At 40.2% G+C, this 16,737-nt stretch overlaps 1 protein-coding gene across 5 annotated transcripts in view; it reads left to right on the forward strand.

Annotated features, from left to right (window-relative positions):
• Positions 1 to 16,737, forward strand: part of TET1 (tet methylcytosine dioxygenase 1) — a 117,041-nt gene that overhangs the window by 5,124 nt on the left and 95,180 nt on the right. For 3 of the 5 annotated variants that reach the window (XM_029931789.1, XM_029931790.1, XM_029931791.1), the window contains exon 2: positions 2,704 to 4,727. In XM_029931789.1, the coding sequence (XP_029787649.1) occupies positions 2,826 to 4,727 (1,902 nt within the window). In that variant the 5' untranslated portion in view covers positions 2,704 to 2,825. Of the gene's footprint in view, positions 1 to 1,974; positions 2,117 to 2,703; positions 4,728 to 16,737 lie in introns of all 5 variants that reach the window. The other 2 variants (XM_029931787.1, XM_029931788.1) reach the window with 1 other exon arrangement.

The following is a 16,737-nucleotide window of genomic DNA, read 5'->3' on the forward strand; positions in this document are numbered from 1 at the left end:
TCAGTTGGCCAACCCTAGCTGAGGTCATGATCTCTCAGTTTGTAAGTTCAGCCCAGAGCCTCTTCTGGGCTCTGCACTGATTGCTTTGAGACTGCTTTGGACTCTCTGTCTCCCTCTCTCTCTCTGCCTCTCTTCCACTCATGCTCACTCGATATCTGGCTCTCAAAAATAAATAAATAAATAAAATTAAAAAAATAAATAAACATTAAAAGTAAAATAATTAAAAAGTCTCTCTTGGGGGAAAAGATAAAGAAAAAATAAAAAATCTGTCTTGGGGTGCCTGGCTGGCTCAGTTAGTGGAGCTTCCGACTCTTGATCTCAAGGTTGTGAGTTTGAGCCCCACATTGGGTGTAGAGATTACATAAAAATAAAATCCTTTAAAAAATAAAAAGGCTATCTTTATTTTTTTTTAAGTTTATTTTGAGAGAGAGAGAGAGAGTGCAGGAGGGGCAGAGAGAAGAAGGGAGAGAGAGAGAGAGAAAAAGTATTTTAAAAGCACAATACTTTGACCCTAACTCAACGTGTGCTCTTGGGTCTTTCATTACAGTGTATAGCTTACCATGTGTTAGGTGATAACAGAAGCAAAAGAACTAAATCTTGTTTTGCAGTGTATGGCAGACTGCGGGTTAAACTGATTCTATAATGACAACTATTTAGCTTATTTTCTCTTACTTTTTGTATTTTGGAGTTATGAGCAGCTTTTTTTTTTTTAGCTCCCATTTATTATTAACCACCTAATCATATGCCAGCACTATGCTAAGTGTTTACACTCCTCTCATTTTATTCTCATGGTAACCCGAAGAGGTCGGTACTATTATGCTTCCTATTTTATTACATATGAGGAAACAGGTATAGAGAGACTGAGGAATTTATCAGAATCACATAGTTAGTAATGTTTCTGAGCTAGAGACTGAGCCCAAGTTTGCCTACTTTCAAAGTCCTCCTACCTTCCTCGCTTCCTCCTCAACCTCACATAGATACTTTCCCTGTAGGAGCCCAGTGATACCTCAAAACTACCTCATTTCAGATGTAGAAACCTTGACTCATTTAAATAGGATGTGGAAAGACATAGCAGGTGATCACAGATCCAAACTCACCGCTTCTGTCCCAGTATTACCTGGGTCAGATAGGTGCAACGAAAACAAATGCACAATTTAAGAATGATAGAGGGCTGTCAAGTTTTTACTTGGTCAAGTAATAACATTATTAAATAAACCTATCCCTACCTTTTCAAAAAAAGAAAGGACTTTTATTACTTAAAAAAAAAATTTTTTTTACATTTATTTTTGAGAGACCAAGAGTGAACAGAGGAGGAACAGAGAGAGAGGGAGACACAGAATCTGAAGCAGGCCCCAGGCTCCGAGCTAGCAGGCAGCACAGAGCCCGACGCGGGGCTCGAACCCACTAACCATGAGATCATGACCTGAGCTGAAGGCGTATGCTCAACCGACTGAGCCACCCAGGCGCCCCTCTTACTTTTTTTTAAAGAAAGGACATTTAAATGAGAGAAAACAGGAAGGCATTTCAGAGTAAAGAAGAGTTGTTTAAAATGGGTAAATTCAACTTTATGAAGAAAACTTTAGACTGCCTTTTTTCCCCCCTGATTTTGCCACAGACTGTTGATCACTTGGTTGCAGACCAGTTTTTGGTAACTGTTCTCCTACAGCATACAGACAAATCCAACAACTTGTTAACTGTTAAAGAATCCTCACCAACTCAGCTGTCCCACGCTTCATTCTGTGATCTTTCGGGAGTATATTGATACATCTTATATGGTGAGCTTCATTCTTGTTCATAGTTTGGGTTAGGGTAAGCAATCAAAGGAGACCAAAAGACAATTAGTGACAGCTCTTAGTCAATCCCCTTTGATTTTCTCCTTTTTCTTGCTTACCTTTCAAATAATAGTTGCTTGCCTAGTATGCTTTACTGTTCTAATTATCTCATTTTCTCTTTATTTCCAATTTCCTTGCCTAGGCATTCATCATGAGACTTTTGGGATCGTTGGTAGAAGGGATTTTAGAACCACCAGTCTTTGGATTAAGTCGGGTGAAAGAGGAAAGAGGGACATCATTTCTGGGTGTGGGCAGTGCCCACCACAATGCCTTCCTTACACATAGTAGGTACTCAATAGCTATTTGTTGGACCCATGAGTCTTATCTGTAACCTAATCTGTCAATACTAACTCCTCTAAGATTTTATGCCATTTTTGTGTGCATGTATAGAGCTCAAAATTTGTGTATTATTAATTGGAATGTGGTATTAATATTATTGGATCTCCAAGTACAGTTTCTTGAATTATATAAACCTCTTCTAGTTTTACCAGATGATACTTCTGCCCATGTGGTGATATGCTGAGGAAAAAGATTAATAATTTTTTAAGTATCCAAAATTTGTAAAGATTGGGATTTGATCTTTACATATAACTACAACAATTGTGGTTTCTAATGTAGAATAACCCCCATGCTTACCCTATACATAGAATTTCATCAACTAAATCAGTTGTCACAGTAATTAAAGGAACTTTATTTGTGAATCCAGGATTTAAAGGATGTTAGTATTTTTTGTGTTTATTATATATATTTTTACAGTAAACATTCTCATTCCCTAATTTTGATTAATAATTGTTAGTATTCTATTTCAAATGGGAGAATACGTAGGAAAAAGACTCACTTCCAATTTTTGTTGTTGTTGTTGTTATTTCAGACCAAAATTTTGTGCGACTGAACTCAACCATGGTACATCCAAATTCTCCTCAGAGGCGAGACTTCCCAAAGGACCAATGACTCTGTTCCTTGTGCCCTTCCATTTTTTCCTACCCCGTAACTATGTCTCGATCCCGCCATGCAAAGCCTTCCAGATTAGTCAGGAAGGAAGATCTAAACAGAAAGAAGAGCAGCCAACTGAAGAAGACATCTAAGTCAGCCAATAAAAATGTGGGATCAGTCAAGACTGTGAGCCCTGGAAAAGTATTAAAGCAATTAATTCAAGAAAGAGATGTTAAGAAAAAAATAGAACCCAAAACACCTATGCCAGTCAGAAGCCTTCTGACAAGAGCTGGCGCGGCACGAATGAATTTGGATAGGACTGAGGTTCTTTTTCAGAACCCAGAGTCCTTAACTTGCAATGGGTTTACAATGGCTCTCCGAAGCACCTCTCTTAGCAGGCGGCTCTCCCAACCTCCAGTGATCATAGCCAAACCTAAGAAAATTCCACCTCCTAAGCATTTAGAAAAGCATCATGAATGTGATTATAATGTAGTTACTGACAAAGGAGTAAAACACTCAGAAAATGACTCCATTCCAACCCAAGTTCCCCTAATTGCTCCTGATACAGAGTCTTTAATTGGCGTACAAAATGCATCTGTAATTAAAGGCGAGAGCCAAGAGACAACCCAGTCTTGGTCCCAAAAAGTGGAGGATTCCAAAATAAATACTTCCACTCACAGTGGCCCTGCAGTAGAGATCCCTTCTGGGTCATTGGAAGGGACACATGGTGGTGAAGGACTCTCTAAGGAAACATTGACTGATCCAAGTGATCCCCCCACAGTGTTTGCTCAGGACACTCTGTGTGCTCCTTTGCTCCAAAGAGCAGCCCTCAAGGTTACTTGTGAAGGAAATTCCAGCATTCAGTTAGAAGATTTGGGTTCACGAGTAGAATCTCTTAAGCTCTCTGATTCTTACGTGGATCCCATCAAAAGTGAACATGATTGCTACCCCACCTCCAGCTTTAATAAGGTTATACCTGAATTGGACCTTAGAAACTGTTTGTCTATTGGTGGGTCAATATATCCTACCTCATTAATAAAACTCCTCCTGGCAGGCTCGGAACAAGAAACCCTTGGTGCTAAACCAGATAATCAAGAAGTACTCAAAGCTACCCCAGACCAACAGGAAATTCCTGATACCAGCCCTGTCATAGGACAGGCTTTTAGTGCTGTCCCACATCGATGGGAAGTTCCTGGTGCTAACCCAGTACACGGAGAGGCTCTGGATGAGACCCCAGCCCCACCTGAGATTCCTGGTGCTATTCCAGTCCAAGGAGAGGTCTTCGGTGCTATCCTAGACCAACAAATCCTTGGAATGGGTGGTAGTACTGCCTCAGACCCCCCTATCTTTGTTCCTGCTCCACTAAACCCAGTTGCTACCTATAATATTCTCCCAGAATGGCCTGAGCCCCAGAGCACTGTTTCATATGGGCTTGAGGTCCAGAGCGCTATGCAGATTTTGCCTTTGGGCTCAGGTCACACTCCTCAGCCATCAATAAGCTCAGAGATAAATTCAGTACCTCCTGTGATGACTATTAGCAACATAGAAAATCAGAAGCAGGTTCATATAAGCTTTCTGCCAGGTAACACTCAGCCCTTCACGTTAGGCCCCGAGAGAGGACTCCTCCATGCTTCACAGGGCCTTACCCAACTCTCCCAGGCTGGTCCCAGCAAATTGGAAGGAGGGAGCTCCCAGATCAGTGTGCCCAGCATGGTTGACATCAATACCACAGTGGTGTCTAGGCCAGGTTCAGTTGCCAGGGCCTCCTCTTCTCGTACAACTTTGCTACCTACTTTGGAAAAGAAGAAACGAAAGCGGTGTGGTGTATGTGAGCCCTGCCAGCAGAAGACCAATTGTGGTGAATGTACCTACTGCAAGAACAGAAAGAACAGCCACCAGATCTGTAAAAAGAGGAAATGTGAGGAACTGAAAAAGAAACCATCTGCCACTGTGCCTTCGGAGGTGAGTAAATGTCCACATGGGCTGGGAGATGCCTGTAAGACTTTGATAGAGTGATCTGTGTGGAACACTTGTCTTTGGTAGAGTGTTATATTACCTATAAGAATTTATGGACCAACCTGAAAAATGTCTTGAGCAGGGATACATTAGTTTACTTCTAGAATTTGTCTTATAAAACTAGAACATAAAGTTTTACATGATAAGATTTGATGGAGACAGAGCAATTACATGACATGTGGTTTTGCAAAGATTTTCACTTTGCCTTATTTTGGCTAGTTGTGTGTCTTTTTTGGAAGTTACAGATATAACTTCAATTTAAATTAACAGTGGAACATTTATTAACTCTCTTGCAGCCTGAGGAACCAGAGGAATTAAACTTCTTTTCTTTTGAAAGAATAAAATGGTCGGTATCCTTAATTTTGAAAATTTGCCCTGATGGTGAAACAGTAATAAAGCTTTCATTGCACCTTTTGTTAGGGGATTTCCACTTGCTATACATATTTCACATGGTTAGGATCAAATGGTCATCAGAAGTTGAACATGATTTGTACACTCTAAAGGGATATATAAACATTAGTTCTCATTATTACAGTTGATGAGCCTAAGGAATGAAAAGTATTGGTTGGCTTAGATTTTATTTAAAGGTTTTTATGGAATTTGCTTAATACTCAAACTTGCTTTTCAGACCTTTAAAACACATGCCAACTTGATGTTTTATGATTACTCACTTGATGTTATGCTTTGTGTCTGCCATGAATAAAGGTATAGTAGAAAAGATTAATTTTAAAATACTGTGAACACAAATGTAATTAGTCTTTTTTATTTCATTCTTAAATGATCTGTCCAGAAATGCTGACTTTCTATTTGACCCGTTGCAAACAAGAGATCAGATATTTAACCAATCATAAAGTGATGGGAATTTAAGGTGTTTCCTTAAATTTTTTTTTAATTTTTAAAATTAATTAATTTTCAAATTTTCATCCAAGTTAGTTAACATGTAGCGAAAAGTGGCTCAGGAGCAGATTCCAGCGATTCGGCCCCTGTGTATAACACCCCGGGCTCATCACAGCAAGCGTCTTCCTCAACGTTCCTTTACCCATTTAGCCCATTCCCCCTTCAGCAACCCTTTGTTTGCTCTTTATATCTTAAAGTCTTTTATGTTTTGTCCCCTTCCTTGTTGGTATATTATTTTTGCTTTCCTTAAAGTTTTTTTTTAATGTTTATTTATTTATTTTGAGATAGAGTGAGAGTGAGCAGTGGCGGGGCACAGAGGGAGGGAGAGAAAATCCCAAGCAGTCTGTCTCCACAGTCTGCAGAGCTCAATGTGGGGCTCAAACCCATGAGATCATGACCTGAGTCAGAATCAAGTCAAATGCTTAACCTTAACTGACTGAGCCACCCAGGTGCCCTTAAGGTGTTTCTAAAATACTCTGTTATTCCAGAGGAACTTGGATGTCTCAGTCAATTAAGCATCTTACTTCAGTTCAGCTCAGGCTCCGTGCTGACAGGTCAGAGCCTGGAGCCTGCTTTACATTCTATGTCTCCCTCTTTCTCTGCCCCTCCCCCACTCATCCTCTGTCTCTCAAAAATGAATAAACGTTAAAAAAATTTTTTAATGTTTATTTTTGAAAGAGAGACAGAGATAGAGAGTGGGCAGGAGAGAGGCAGAGAGGGGGAGACAGAGAATCCAAAGCAGGCTTCAGGCTCTGAGCTATCAGCACAGAGTCCAATGTGAGGCTCGAACCCACGAACCATGAGATCATGACCTGAGCCAAAGCCAGATGCTCAACCGACTGAGCCACCCAGGCAGCCCCCCCAAATTTCTTTAAATAAATAAAATACTCTGTTATTCCAAACTCTACTACAATGAATAATTTTTACTCAAGTCACTTCACACATGTGGGAGTGGCCAGCCACTTGATGGTTTACAAATATACATCTACAACACCTAGCAGCAGTATCTTACAGCAGAGAGACCTCCCTTGTAAGTTCTTGATTTGTAAGATTGCTAAATGGCATCATTGATGAAGGTATTCACTCTGTCTCTAATGGATGTAAGTGAATTTGTTTTATTTTTTCCTAAACCTGCTCCTCTTTTGTCATTACATATTTGGCTTAATGGCTTACCATCTGCATGGTCACCCAAAATGGAAAATTCAGTCATCATTGATCCCTTCCTCTCCCTCTTCTAGATATCTTGTTCTGTATCTAAGCACTCCTACCTCTCCATTTTCTTAGCCACTTCTATAGTTGAGGCCTTTCAGTGTTCTATTAGACCAATGTACTCCTATTCTGGGTTATGCATTGGGGATATAGTTGTAAATGTACCGGCTAGCAGAGAATTCAGGATGTTGAACAATCTCTCCTTAAGTACACTTTGAGTTTTCTTTCTAAAGCCCTGATGATTCTCTTCCCTAAATACATTTAGTATTCTTCTGTATGTGTGATATATCTCACTCAAAACGAAACAAAACAAAAATAGAGCAAAGCTTTTGGTGCCTGCCAAATATAGGTGAAGCCTAGATTCTTAGCATGAAGTACAAGATCTTCAAGATCTTGACTAGCTGACCTGTATTGTTTGTTGTCATGACTTCTCACTCATATTAATAAAGTTTCAGTAGTATCCAGCTACTTGTATTTCCCCAAGCTCACCATGCATGTTCCAACTTCAGTGTCCATGCTCATGGTACAACATTCTTTCTCTCCCTATCTGACAAGACACCACCCATTCGCTCACCCCTCACTGTGCCACAAGTATTTGTGTGTGTTCCCCAGATTGTTTTTCTAGTGCCTGTCTAGACTTGGCATGGTGATAGGTGCTAAATAAGTTAAATGATAAGACAATATAAAGTAAGGGCATCTGGGTGGCTCAGTCAATGAAGCATCTGACTCTTAATTTCAGCACAGGTCATGATCTCATGGTTCTTAGGTTCCAGCTCTGAGTCAGGCTCATGTTAGTCTCTGTGCTGATAGCACAGACATTCTTTGTCTCCCTCTCTCTCTTCCCCTCATTCATTCATGCACTCTCTCTGTCTCTCGCTCAAAAATAAATAAATATACTCAAAAAAGAGAGATAGAATATAAACTATATAATTTCACAACTATGACATATGTATGTATACACTGTGCAACTATTAGCATAGTCAAAAGCCATCGCTTCCAAAAATTCCTTTGTGCCCCTTTATAGTCCTTTCCCCTTCTCCCCCCATCCCTTTCTGTTTAGGCAAATAGTATCTCTCTGTCACTATAGATTTTGCATTTTCTAGAATTTGATATAAATAGAATCATATCATGCATACTCTTTTAGGGGGGTCATAAGAAAGTTCCTCAGTATTTGTATTTTATGATGCTACTTTTACAAAGTGCAGAGACCATTTATTTTGTCTCTCAATTTGAGTCTGTTTAATGTTTCCTCATGATGAGGTTTGGGTTATACATTTTTGTAGGAATACCTTCTTATCAGGTGGAATATATGTTTGTCCCACTATTATGATCTTTTTTTTTTAATTTTTAAAAAATTTTTTAAATTTATTTTTGAAAGACAGAGAGAGTGTGAGCAGGGGAGGGTCAGAGAGAGAGAGGGAGACACAGAATCTGAAGCAGGCTCCGGCTCTGAGCTAACTGTCAGCACAGCCTGATGCGGGGCTTGAACCCACGAATCCCCACGAACCGTGAGATCATGACCTGAGCTGAAGCCGGATGCTTAACCAACTGAGCCACCCAGGCGCCCCAGATCTTTTTTTTTAAGATTTATTTTTTTGAGAGACAGAGCACGATATGGGGGAAGGGCAGAGAGAGAGACACACACAGAGGATCCAAAAGCAGGTTTTGTACTGACAGCAGAGACCCTGATGCAGGGCTCGAACTCACGAACACTGAGATCAAGACCTGAGCTGAAACTGGATGCTTAACTGACTGAGCCACCCAGGAATTCTTGGTTAAGATAATACCTTCCAGAATTTTCCATTGTAAAGTCAGTATTTTTCACTGTTTACTTAATGAATATCTTATAGGGAGACTGAGACTTTGTAAATATCCTGCTATCCCTCAAAACTTTACCCCCTAGTTTTGCATTCATTATTGAGTTTTTATGGCTGCTAAATGGTATTCTTTTTCCATCATTTCTTCTAAATCTATTAGTGAGCTTTAGCTTTTTTTTTTTTAAATATTTTTTAATGTTTTATTTATTTTTGAGACTGAGAGAGACAGAGCATGAGCAGGGGAAGGTCAGAGAGAGAAGGAGACACAGAACCGGAAGCAGGCTCCAGGCTCTGAGCTGTCAGCACAGAGCCCGACGCGGGGCTTGAACGTGAGATCTGTCCTGAGCGGAAGCCGGAGGCTTAACCGACTGAGCCACCCAGGCGCCCCAAGCTTTAGCTTTTTTAAAAAAGATTTTTATTTTTAAGTAATCTATACACTTATGGGGCTCAGGCTTACGGCCCTGAGATCGAGAGTTGCATGCTCTAATGACTGAGCCAGCCAGATGCCCCTGTTTTGTTTATATTCTTTAAAAACACATTTTTAAAAATGTTTATTTTCAGAGAGAGAGGGCGCATGCAGGGAAGGGGCAGAGAGAGAGAGAGAGAATTCTAATCTGGTTCCACACTGTCAGTTCAGAGTCTGACAAGGGGCTGGATCCCCTGAACCGTGAGATCATGACATGAGCAGAAATCAAGAGTCTGATGCTCAACCAATTGAGCCGCCCAGACACCCCTGTTTATATTTCCCCCATACTTGCTACTCATATTTTCTTGCTCTCCTTCGCTCTTCCTCTCCCCCAAAAGATGACTTCTCACTGACAAAGCTGATCCTGAAGCATGTATTATGTTGTCCTTACACTGAACACTGGCGGTAGATAGATTTACCCATCCCTTCGTGCTGGAGAGGCAGAGGAGAAGGGGGGGGGGGACTTCTCTGAGGGAAGTTCATTTGGAGGGAACAAACAACAGTTGTGAAGTCTTGTTTCTGGTTTCTTTGCTTATTATTCAGTAATGTTGCTTATAGTTATTGCAGTATGGTGTTGTATGTTCATGTTTATTTCACAATACATTCATCCATTCTATTCTTAATGAACAGAACTGCTACTGTGCACATTATCATAAATGTCTTTTGGTGAATACATGTGTGTTTTCTATTGTATAATTCCTAGGAATGGAATTGCTGAGTCATAGAATATGCGTAGGTTTAGCTTTCCTTATTACTCAACAGCTGTGGTTGTTCCTATTAAGACTCTTCATCAGTCATGTTTGAGAGTTCTGCTTGCTCACATCCTTGTCAACATTTGCTATTTTCTGTTTTGTTTTACTTTAATCATTTTGCTGGGTGTGTAGTGGCATCACTACATAGTATTTATTTTCTTGATAACTAATGAAATTGCCCTACTTATTAGTTGCTTGTTAGCCATTTAGATATTGTCTTTGTCTATCCTTAAACTTGTTTTTCTGCCTTTTCATATTGGTTTATGAGTTTATTATGTCTTTTTAAAATTTATTTAAGACTTTATTATATTTAAAAATTTTTTTAAGTTTACTCATTTGTTTTGAAAGAGAGAGAATGTGTGCAAAAGGAGGGAAGGGGCAGAGAGAAGGAGAGACAGAATCCCAAGCAGGCTCCACACCACCCGTGCAGAGCCCCTTGGGGGACTCGCATTTGCGAACCATGAGATCATGACCTGAGCGGTGATAAAGAGTTGGAGGATTTTACCTGCTGTGCCACACAGGCACCCCCATTACATTTTGTTGATAACAATTTTCTTTCTTTTTTTTTAAATTTTTAATATATTTAGTTTTGGGAGAGTGCAATCAGGGGAGGAGCAGAGAGGGGAATAGAGGATCTGAAGCAGGCTCTGCACTGACAGGCTGACGGCAGTGAGCTGGATGTGGGGTTCAAATTCACGAACAGACCGTGAGATCATATCAGATGCTCAGCCCACTGAGCTACTCAGGCACTCTATCATGCTTTTTAATGAATAGAAAATTTTAACTTCAATGTCCAACTTACCAATGCTCTCTTTCCTTTATGTCCTGTTTAAGAAAATTTTGTCTATTTGGGATCCCTGGGTTGCTCACTCAGTTAAGTGTCCATGTTTTGATTTTGGTTCAGGTCAGTTTGTGAGTTCGAACCCCACCTCAGGCTCAGTGCAACAGCGCAGAGCCTGCTTGGGATTCTCTCTCCCTTTCTGCCTCTCCTCTCCTCAAAAATAAATATTTTTTTAAATTTTTTATTTATTTTTAATTTTTTAAATGTTTTATTTATTTTTGATACACAGAGAGGCACAGCATGAGAGGGGGAGGGGCAGAGAGAGAAGGAGACACAGCACTGGAAGCAGGCTCCAGGCTATGAGCGAGCTGTCAGCACAGAGCCTGATGCGTGGCTCAAACCCATGAACGTGAGATCTGACCTGAGGCGAAGTTGGAAGCTTAACCCACTGAGCCACCCAGGCGCCCCCTTTTTTTTTTTAAAGTTACTATTTAACCTTTCACATTTAGATGTAAACTATATCTGGAATTGAACTGTGTATGGTGTAAGGAGTCAAGATTGATAATTATTTTCTTTAAAGCTTATTTATTTATTTCATGGAGAGAGAGGGAGAGAGAATCCCAAGCAGGCCCCACACTGTCAGTGTAGAACCTAATGCTGGTTTCTATCTCATGAACGCAAGAGATCATTACCTGAGCTGAAATCAAGAGGCTATGTTTGGGGAACCTGGGTGGCTCAGTCCGTTAAGCACCAACTTCAGCTGAGATCATGATACCGCGGTTTGTGAGTTCAAATATCACGTTGGGCTCTGTGCTCAGAGCCTGGAGTCTACCTCGGATCCTGTGTCTACCCCTTTCTCTGCTCCTCCCCTGCTCATACTCTGTCTCTCTCTTTCTCAAAAATACAATAAAAACTACAAAACTTTATTTTTTTTTTAATGTTTCTTATTTATTTTTGAGAGAGAGACAGTGTGAGCAAGGGAGGGTCAGAGAGGGAGACACAGAATGCGAAGACAGGCGCCCCTACAAAGCATTGTTTTAAAAAAAGAGAGTCTATGTTTAACTGGCTGGAACACCCAAGCGCCCTAAACGAATGTACATTTTAAAAACAGAATGAGGGGCTCCTGGATGGCTCAACTGGTTAAGCGTCTGACTTTGGCTCAGGTCATAATCTCACAGTTGGTGGGTTCAAGTCCCGCGTAGGACTCTGTGCTGACACTTAGAGCCTGGAGCCTGCTTCTGATTCTGTGTCTCCCTCTCTCTCTGTCCCTCCCCCACTCATGCTGTTTCTGTCTCAATAATAAACATAAAAAAAATGGCTAAAATATTTTTTTTGTCTAAAATATACTTAGCATATGCCATTTCTCAAAAAGCTAACTACTAAGACGCTTGGTGGCTTAGTTGGTTAAGTGTCCAACTTGGGCTCAGGTCATGATCTCATGGTTCATTAGTTCGAGGCCCATGTCGGGCTCTCTGCTGACAGCTCAGAGCCTGGAGCCTGTTTTCAGATTCTGTGTCTTCCCTTCTCTCTGCCCCTCCTCTGCTTGCATGCTGTCTCTCTCTCAAAAATAAATAAACTTAAAAAGAAAAAGCTAACTACTATTGCTTTTTTCATTGTTGTTCATAGATTACATTTTTGTCTCCCACAAAAAGAGAATTTTTTATTTGTACAACAGGGTGGTTAGTTTCCCCAGGGATATCTTTTGGTCCAAATATAAAATGTTACTTTCCTGCCAAGTTTAGTTCAGGTTACTTTTTTGTATATTCCAAAATGCAAATAATTAAAACCACTAACTTTATAATTCATAGGCATCTAGGATTTTACTCTTGGCTGGGGATAGGCTCTATTTATTTGTAATTTAGCATTTGATGACCTATGCATTACCCTATTTATTTGATAATGTTACAAGTAAGAAAAAAAGAAAGAAAGAAAGGGGATGCTTTTTAGAGGTAGAGAATAGGTGTTTGGCCAGACTACATGTTTGCAAATAATTTTTAGTGTATATAAAAGCAAAAGTAAACAAAACAGCGTTGATATGTTTCTGAGGGCAGGGTATCGAATTTTATATCTGTATCCTAATGGTCGGGGCATATATATAGTATATCACACATTTAATTAACATTAAATGTTAATTTGGCTGCCAAATTGAAAGAATCTTTTATATTTACTCTAGTTAATAATTTTTCCCCAGAATATTGAAGGGTTATTGTGTATTTGGTTAGATTAAATAGCAGTGTACTATGTGGGGTCTCTTACCGTGCTATCTTTTTAGCTAATGCAAATTCTACCTGGAAGAATAACAATACTTCCTTAGGTTGTGCTTGCAAAGCTTAAAGTCCAGTAGGATTGTGTGATACAAATTGAACCACTGAATGTCTATTATTTTGTAAATAGAGTGGTAACAGTCCAGTTCCAGAGCTATCATCTCAGAATTGGGCGACTGACTTGTTGTATTTTGTGTTATTCATTTTGGTGGGAGTGAGGTGGGACAAGCTTCTCCTGGCAGCGGCTTTTTCAGTATTTATAAACAGCGGAACTCATTTTGGTTTATGTTGTATACAGCACGTGGAACAAATTTTTGCCACTAACTCCTTCAATTGAGGGCAGATGTTGTTTGTCCTTATATGCCTTTAAGGAATCTCTTTGGATCACTACTGAGACTTTGGTAGCATACCTCGGGACAGAGCTGACTGTAGGGAAAAACCCTTTGGTGTCTAGGATCCATGCATGTGTAAACCCCAAGTATATCAACAAAACCATGGTGACCTTGATTGACTCTGACCTACGGTGTTAGTTTCTGGAATCTTGTCAATATGGTTCAAATCTTACCTTTCCATTTTGGTGTATGTCATCCTAACCAAGAAGGAAAAGGTGCGGAACTGGTAAATCCCTTCATCTAGTGCCAACATAATCCAAATCGTACTGTTGTATGATAGTGAGCACCATAGTATGGTACATGTTCACTTTGCTACAGAACTTAACTCAATAGCTCTTTTATTGGTCAGTCTCTTGGTTTTTATGTTCCAGAATAGTATTTTAAGAGTTGATGGTTTTAAAGCTGCAACAGTCATTCTCTTTTTAAAGTAGCCATTCATTTTTGCACTGTGACACATGTGGTACTTGTGTTACCAGGAGGAGAGAGGGGGAGCGCTTATCTTTTTGCATTATTATCATACTAAAATAAGATACAACTAGCAAATGAATCGAACTAATCAAAGTAATTCAGATTATTTGATAATGAGATCCAGTACTCTAGTCATAAGTATCCAGAAAGCTTGGTTAATTATCATTAGCTCTTTAGTTGGCTATGAAAGAAACAAAAGAGAAATCTTGCTTTTTTCCCCCAATTTAATTATGTTCCATTAATACTCAGTCACAGAGGCACCTGGCTGGCTCAGTCAGAAGTGCATGTGACTCTTGATCTCAGGGTTCGAGCCCCATGTTGAGTGTAGAGATTACTTAAAAATAATTTTTAAAAACCCTTAAAAATAATGAATAAACATAAAAAAATACTGAGTCACAGTTCTTAAAGTTATAGAGGCTTCTGAGTAGCTCAGTCATTTAAGCATTTGGCTCTTGGTTTCAGCTCAATTCATGTTCTCACAGTTACTGAGTTAAAGCACCATATTGGGCTCTGTGCTGATAGTGCAGAGTTTGCTTGGAATCCTCCCTCTCTCTCTGTCCCTCCCCTGCTCACATTCTTTTCTGTCTCTCTCTCAAATAAACCTAAAAAAAAAAAAAAAAAATCAGTGTTCTCCTACAAAGAGAAAAGTGATTAGAAGTGAGATGTTTAAATTACCATGAAGCTTAAGCCTAGGATTTAAGGGGTACTGGCACATAATACTTGCTCAATAAATAGTTGGTGAAAACATGATTCAGTGAATAAATGAAAGAATGAAATCTTATAAAAAATGTAAGACTTCAAAAAAAAAAAAAAGGGAGACACCTGGGTGGCTCAGTCAGTTTATTTTGGATAGAGTCATGATCACAGGGTCCTAGAATCCAGCCCCTGGATTCCATGTGAGACTCCATGCTGAGTTTAGAGCCTGTTTGGGATATTTTCTCTCTCTGTCTCTCTCCTCCTATTTCTCCCCTTCTGCTCCACTCCCCTGCTTATGCACATGCTCTCTCTAAAATTAAAAAAATAAAAATGTTATGACTTCAGTGTATTTCTCACATACCAACGTATCTTTTTATTTTTTTAATTTATTTTAATTTTAAAAAGATTTTTTTTTAATTAACTGATCTCTATTCCCAGTGTGGGGCTGGAACTTCCAACCTCACGGTTAAGAGTCACATATAGGTACATATAGGGTATAATGATGATTTGCAGTGTGCTTTTTAAACATTTTATTTAAAAAAAAAAACCTTTTTTTTTTTTTACCGTTTAATCATTTTTGAGAGACAGAGCATGCGTGGGGGAGAGGCAGAAAGAGAGGGAGACATAGAATCTGAAGCAGGCTCCAGGCTCTGAGCTGTTAGCACAGAGCCCAGCTTGGGGCTTAAACCCATGATCCATGACCTGAGCCGAAGTCAGATGCTCAATCAGCTGAGCTACCCTGCCACTAAACATTTTATTTTATTTATTTTATTTTTTTATTGTTTGTTTTTTATTTTTTTTGATACAGAGAGAGACAGAACATGAGAGGGGGAGGGGCAGAGAGAAGGAGACACAGAACTGGAAGCAGGCTCCAGGCTCTGAGCTGGCTGTCAGCACAGAGCCTGACGCGGGGCTCGAACCCACCAGCGTGAGATCTGACCTGAGCCGAAGTCGGAGGCTTAACCGACTGAGCCACCCAGGCGCCCCAACATTTTATTTTTTAAAGTTTATTTATATTTGAGAGAGACAGAGCATGAGCAGGTTGAGGACAGAGATAGAGGGAGAGGGAGACATAGAATCCAAAGCAGGCTCCAGAATATGAGCTGTTAGCACAGAGCCTGACAAGGGGCTCCAACTCACACACTGTGAGATCATGAGCTGATCTGAAGTTGGATGCTTAATCGACTGAGCTACCCAGGCACCACTGCAGTGTGCTTTTGAAAAAGAGGCATTGGGAGTGCCTGGCTCTCTCAGTCAGTGGAGTTTCTGACTTTTGATTTTGGCTCAGGTCATGCTTCTATGGTTCCTGAGTTTGAGCCCTATGTCAGCTCTTTGCTGACAGCAGGGAGCCTTCTTGAGATACCACAAACTCTCTGTCTTCTTCCCCCCATGTCCCCAAAACAAATATATAAGCATGTTTAAAAAAAAAAAAGGTGGGGAGGGAACTTGAGTGGCTCAATTGGTTAAGCCTCCAATTTCGGCTTTGGGTCATGATCTCTGGGTTCACGAATTCGAGCCCCACATCGGGCTTTCTGTTGTCAGTGCAGAGTCCACTTTGGATCCTCTGTCCACATCTCTCTCTGCCTTTCCCCCACTTGTGTGCTCTCTCTTTATCTCAAAAGTAAATATTACCAAAGAAACCCTGTTCATTAAAACACATTTTTTAAAGTAGTTTATTGTCAAATTAGTTTCCATACAACACCCAGTGCTCTTCCCCACAAGTGCCCTCCTCCATCACCACCACCTCTTTTCCCCCCTACCCCTTCAACCCTCAGTTCGTTTTCAGTATTCAGTAGTCTCTCAAGTGTTGCGTCCCTCTCTCTCCCCAACTTTCTTTTCCTCTTCCCCTCCCCCTGGTCCTCCATTAGGTTTCTCCTGTTCCACTGGTAGACCTATGAGTGCAAACATATGGTATCTGTCCTTCTCTGCCTGACTTATTTCGCTTAGCATGACACCCTCAAGGTCCATCCACTTTCCTACAAATGGCCAGATTTCATTCTTCCTCATTGCCATGTAGTACTCCATTGTGTATATATACCACATCTTCTTGATCCACTCATCAGGTGATGGACATTTAGGCTCTTTCCATGTTTTGGCTATTGTTGACAGTGCTGCTAGGAACATTGGGGTACAAGTGCTCCTATGTATCAGCACTTCTGTATCCCTTGGGTAAATCCCTAGCAGTGCTATTGCTGGGTCATAAGGGAGTTCTAT

This window comes from Suricata suricatta, chromosome 2 (genome assembly GCF_006229205.1).
Source record: "Suricata suricatta isolate VVHF042 chromosome 2, meerkat_22Aug2017_6uvM2_HiC, whole genome shotgun sequence".
Classification (NCBI taxonomy): domain Eukaryota; kingdom Metazoa; phylum Chordata; class Mammalia; order Carnivora; family Herpestidae; genus Suricata; species Suricata suricatta.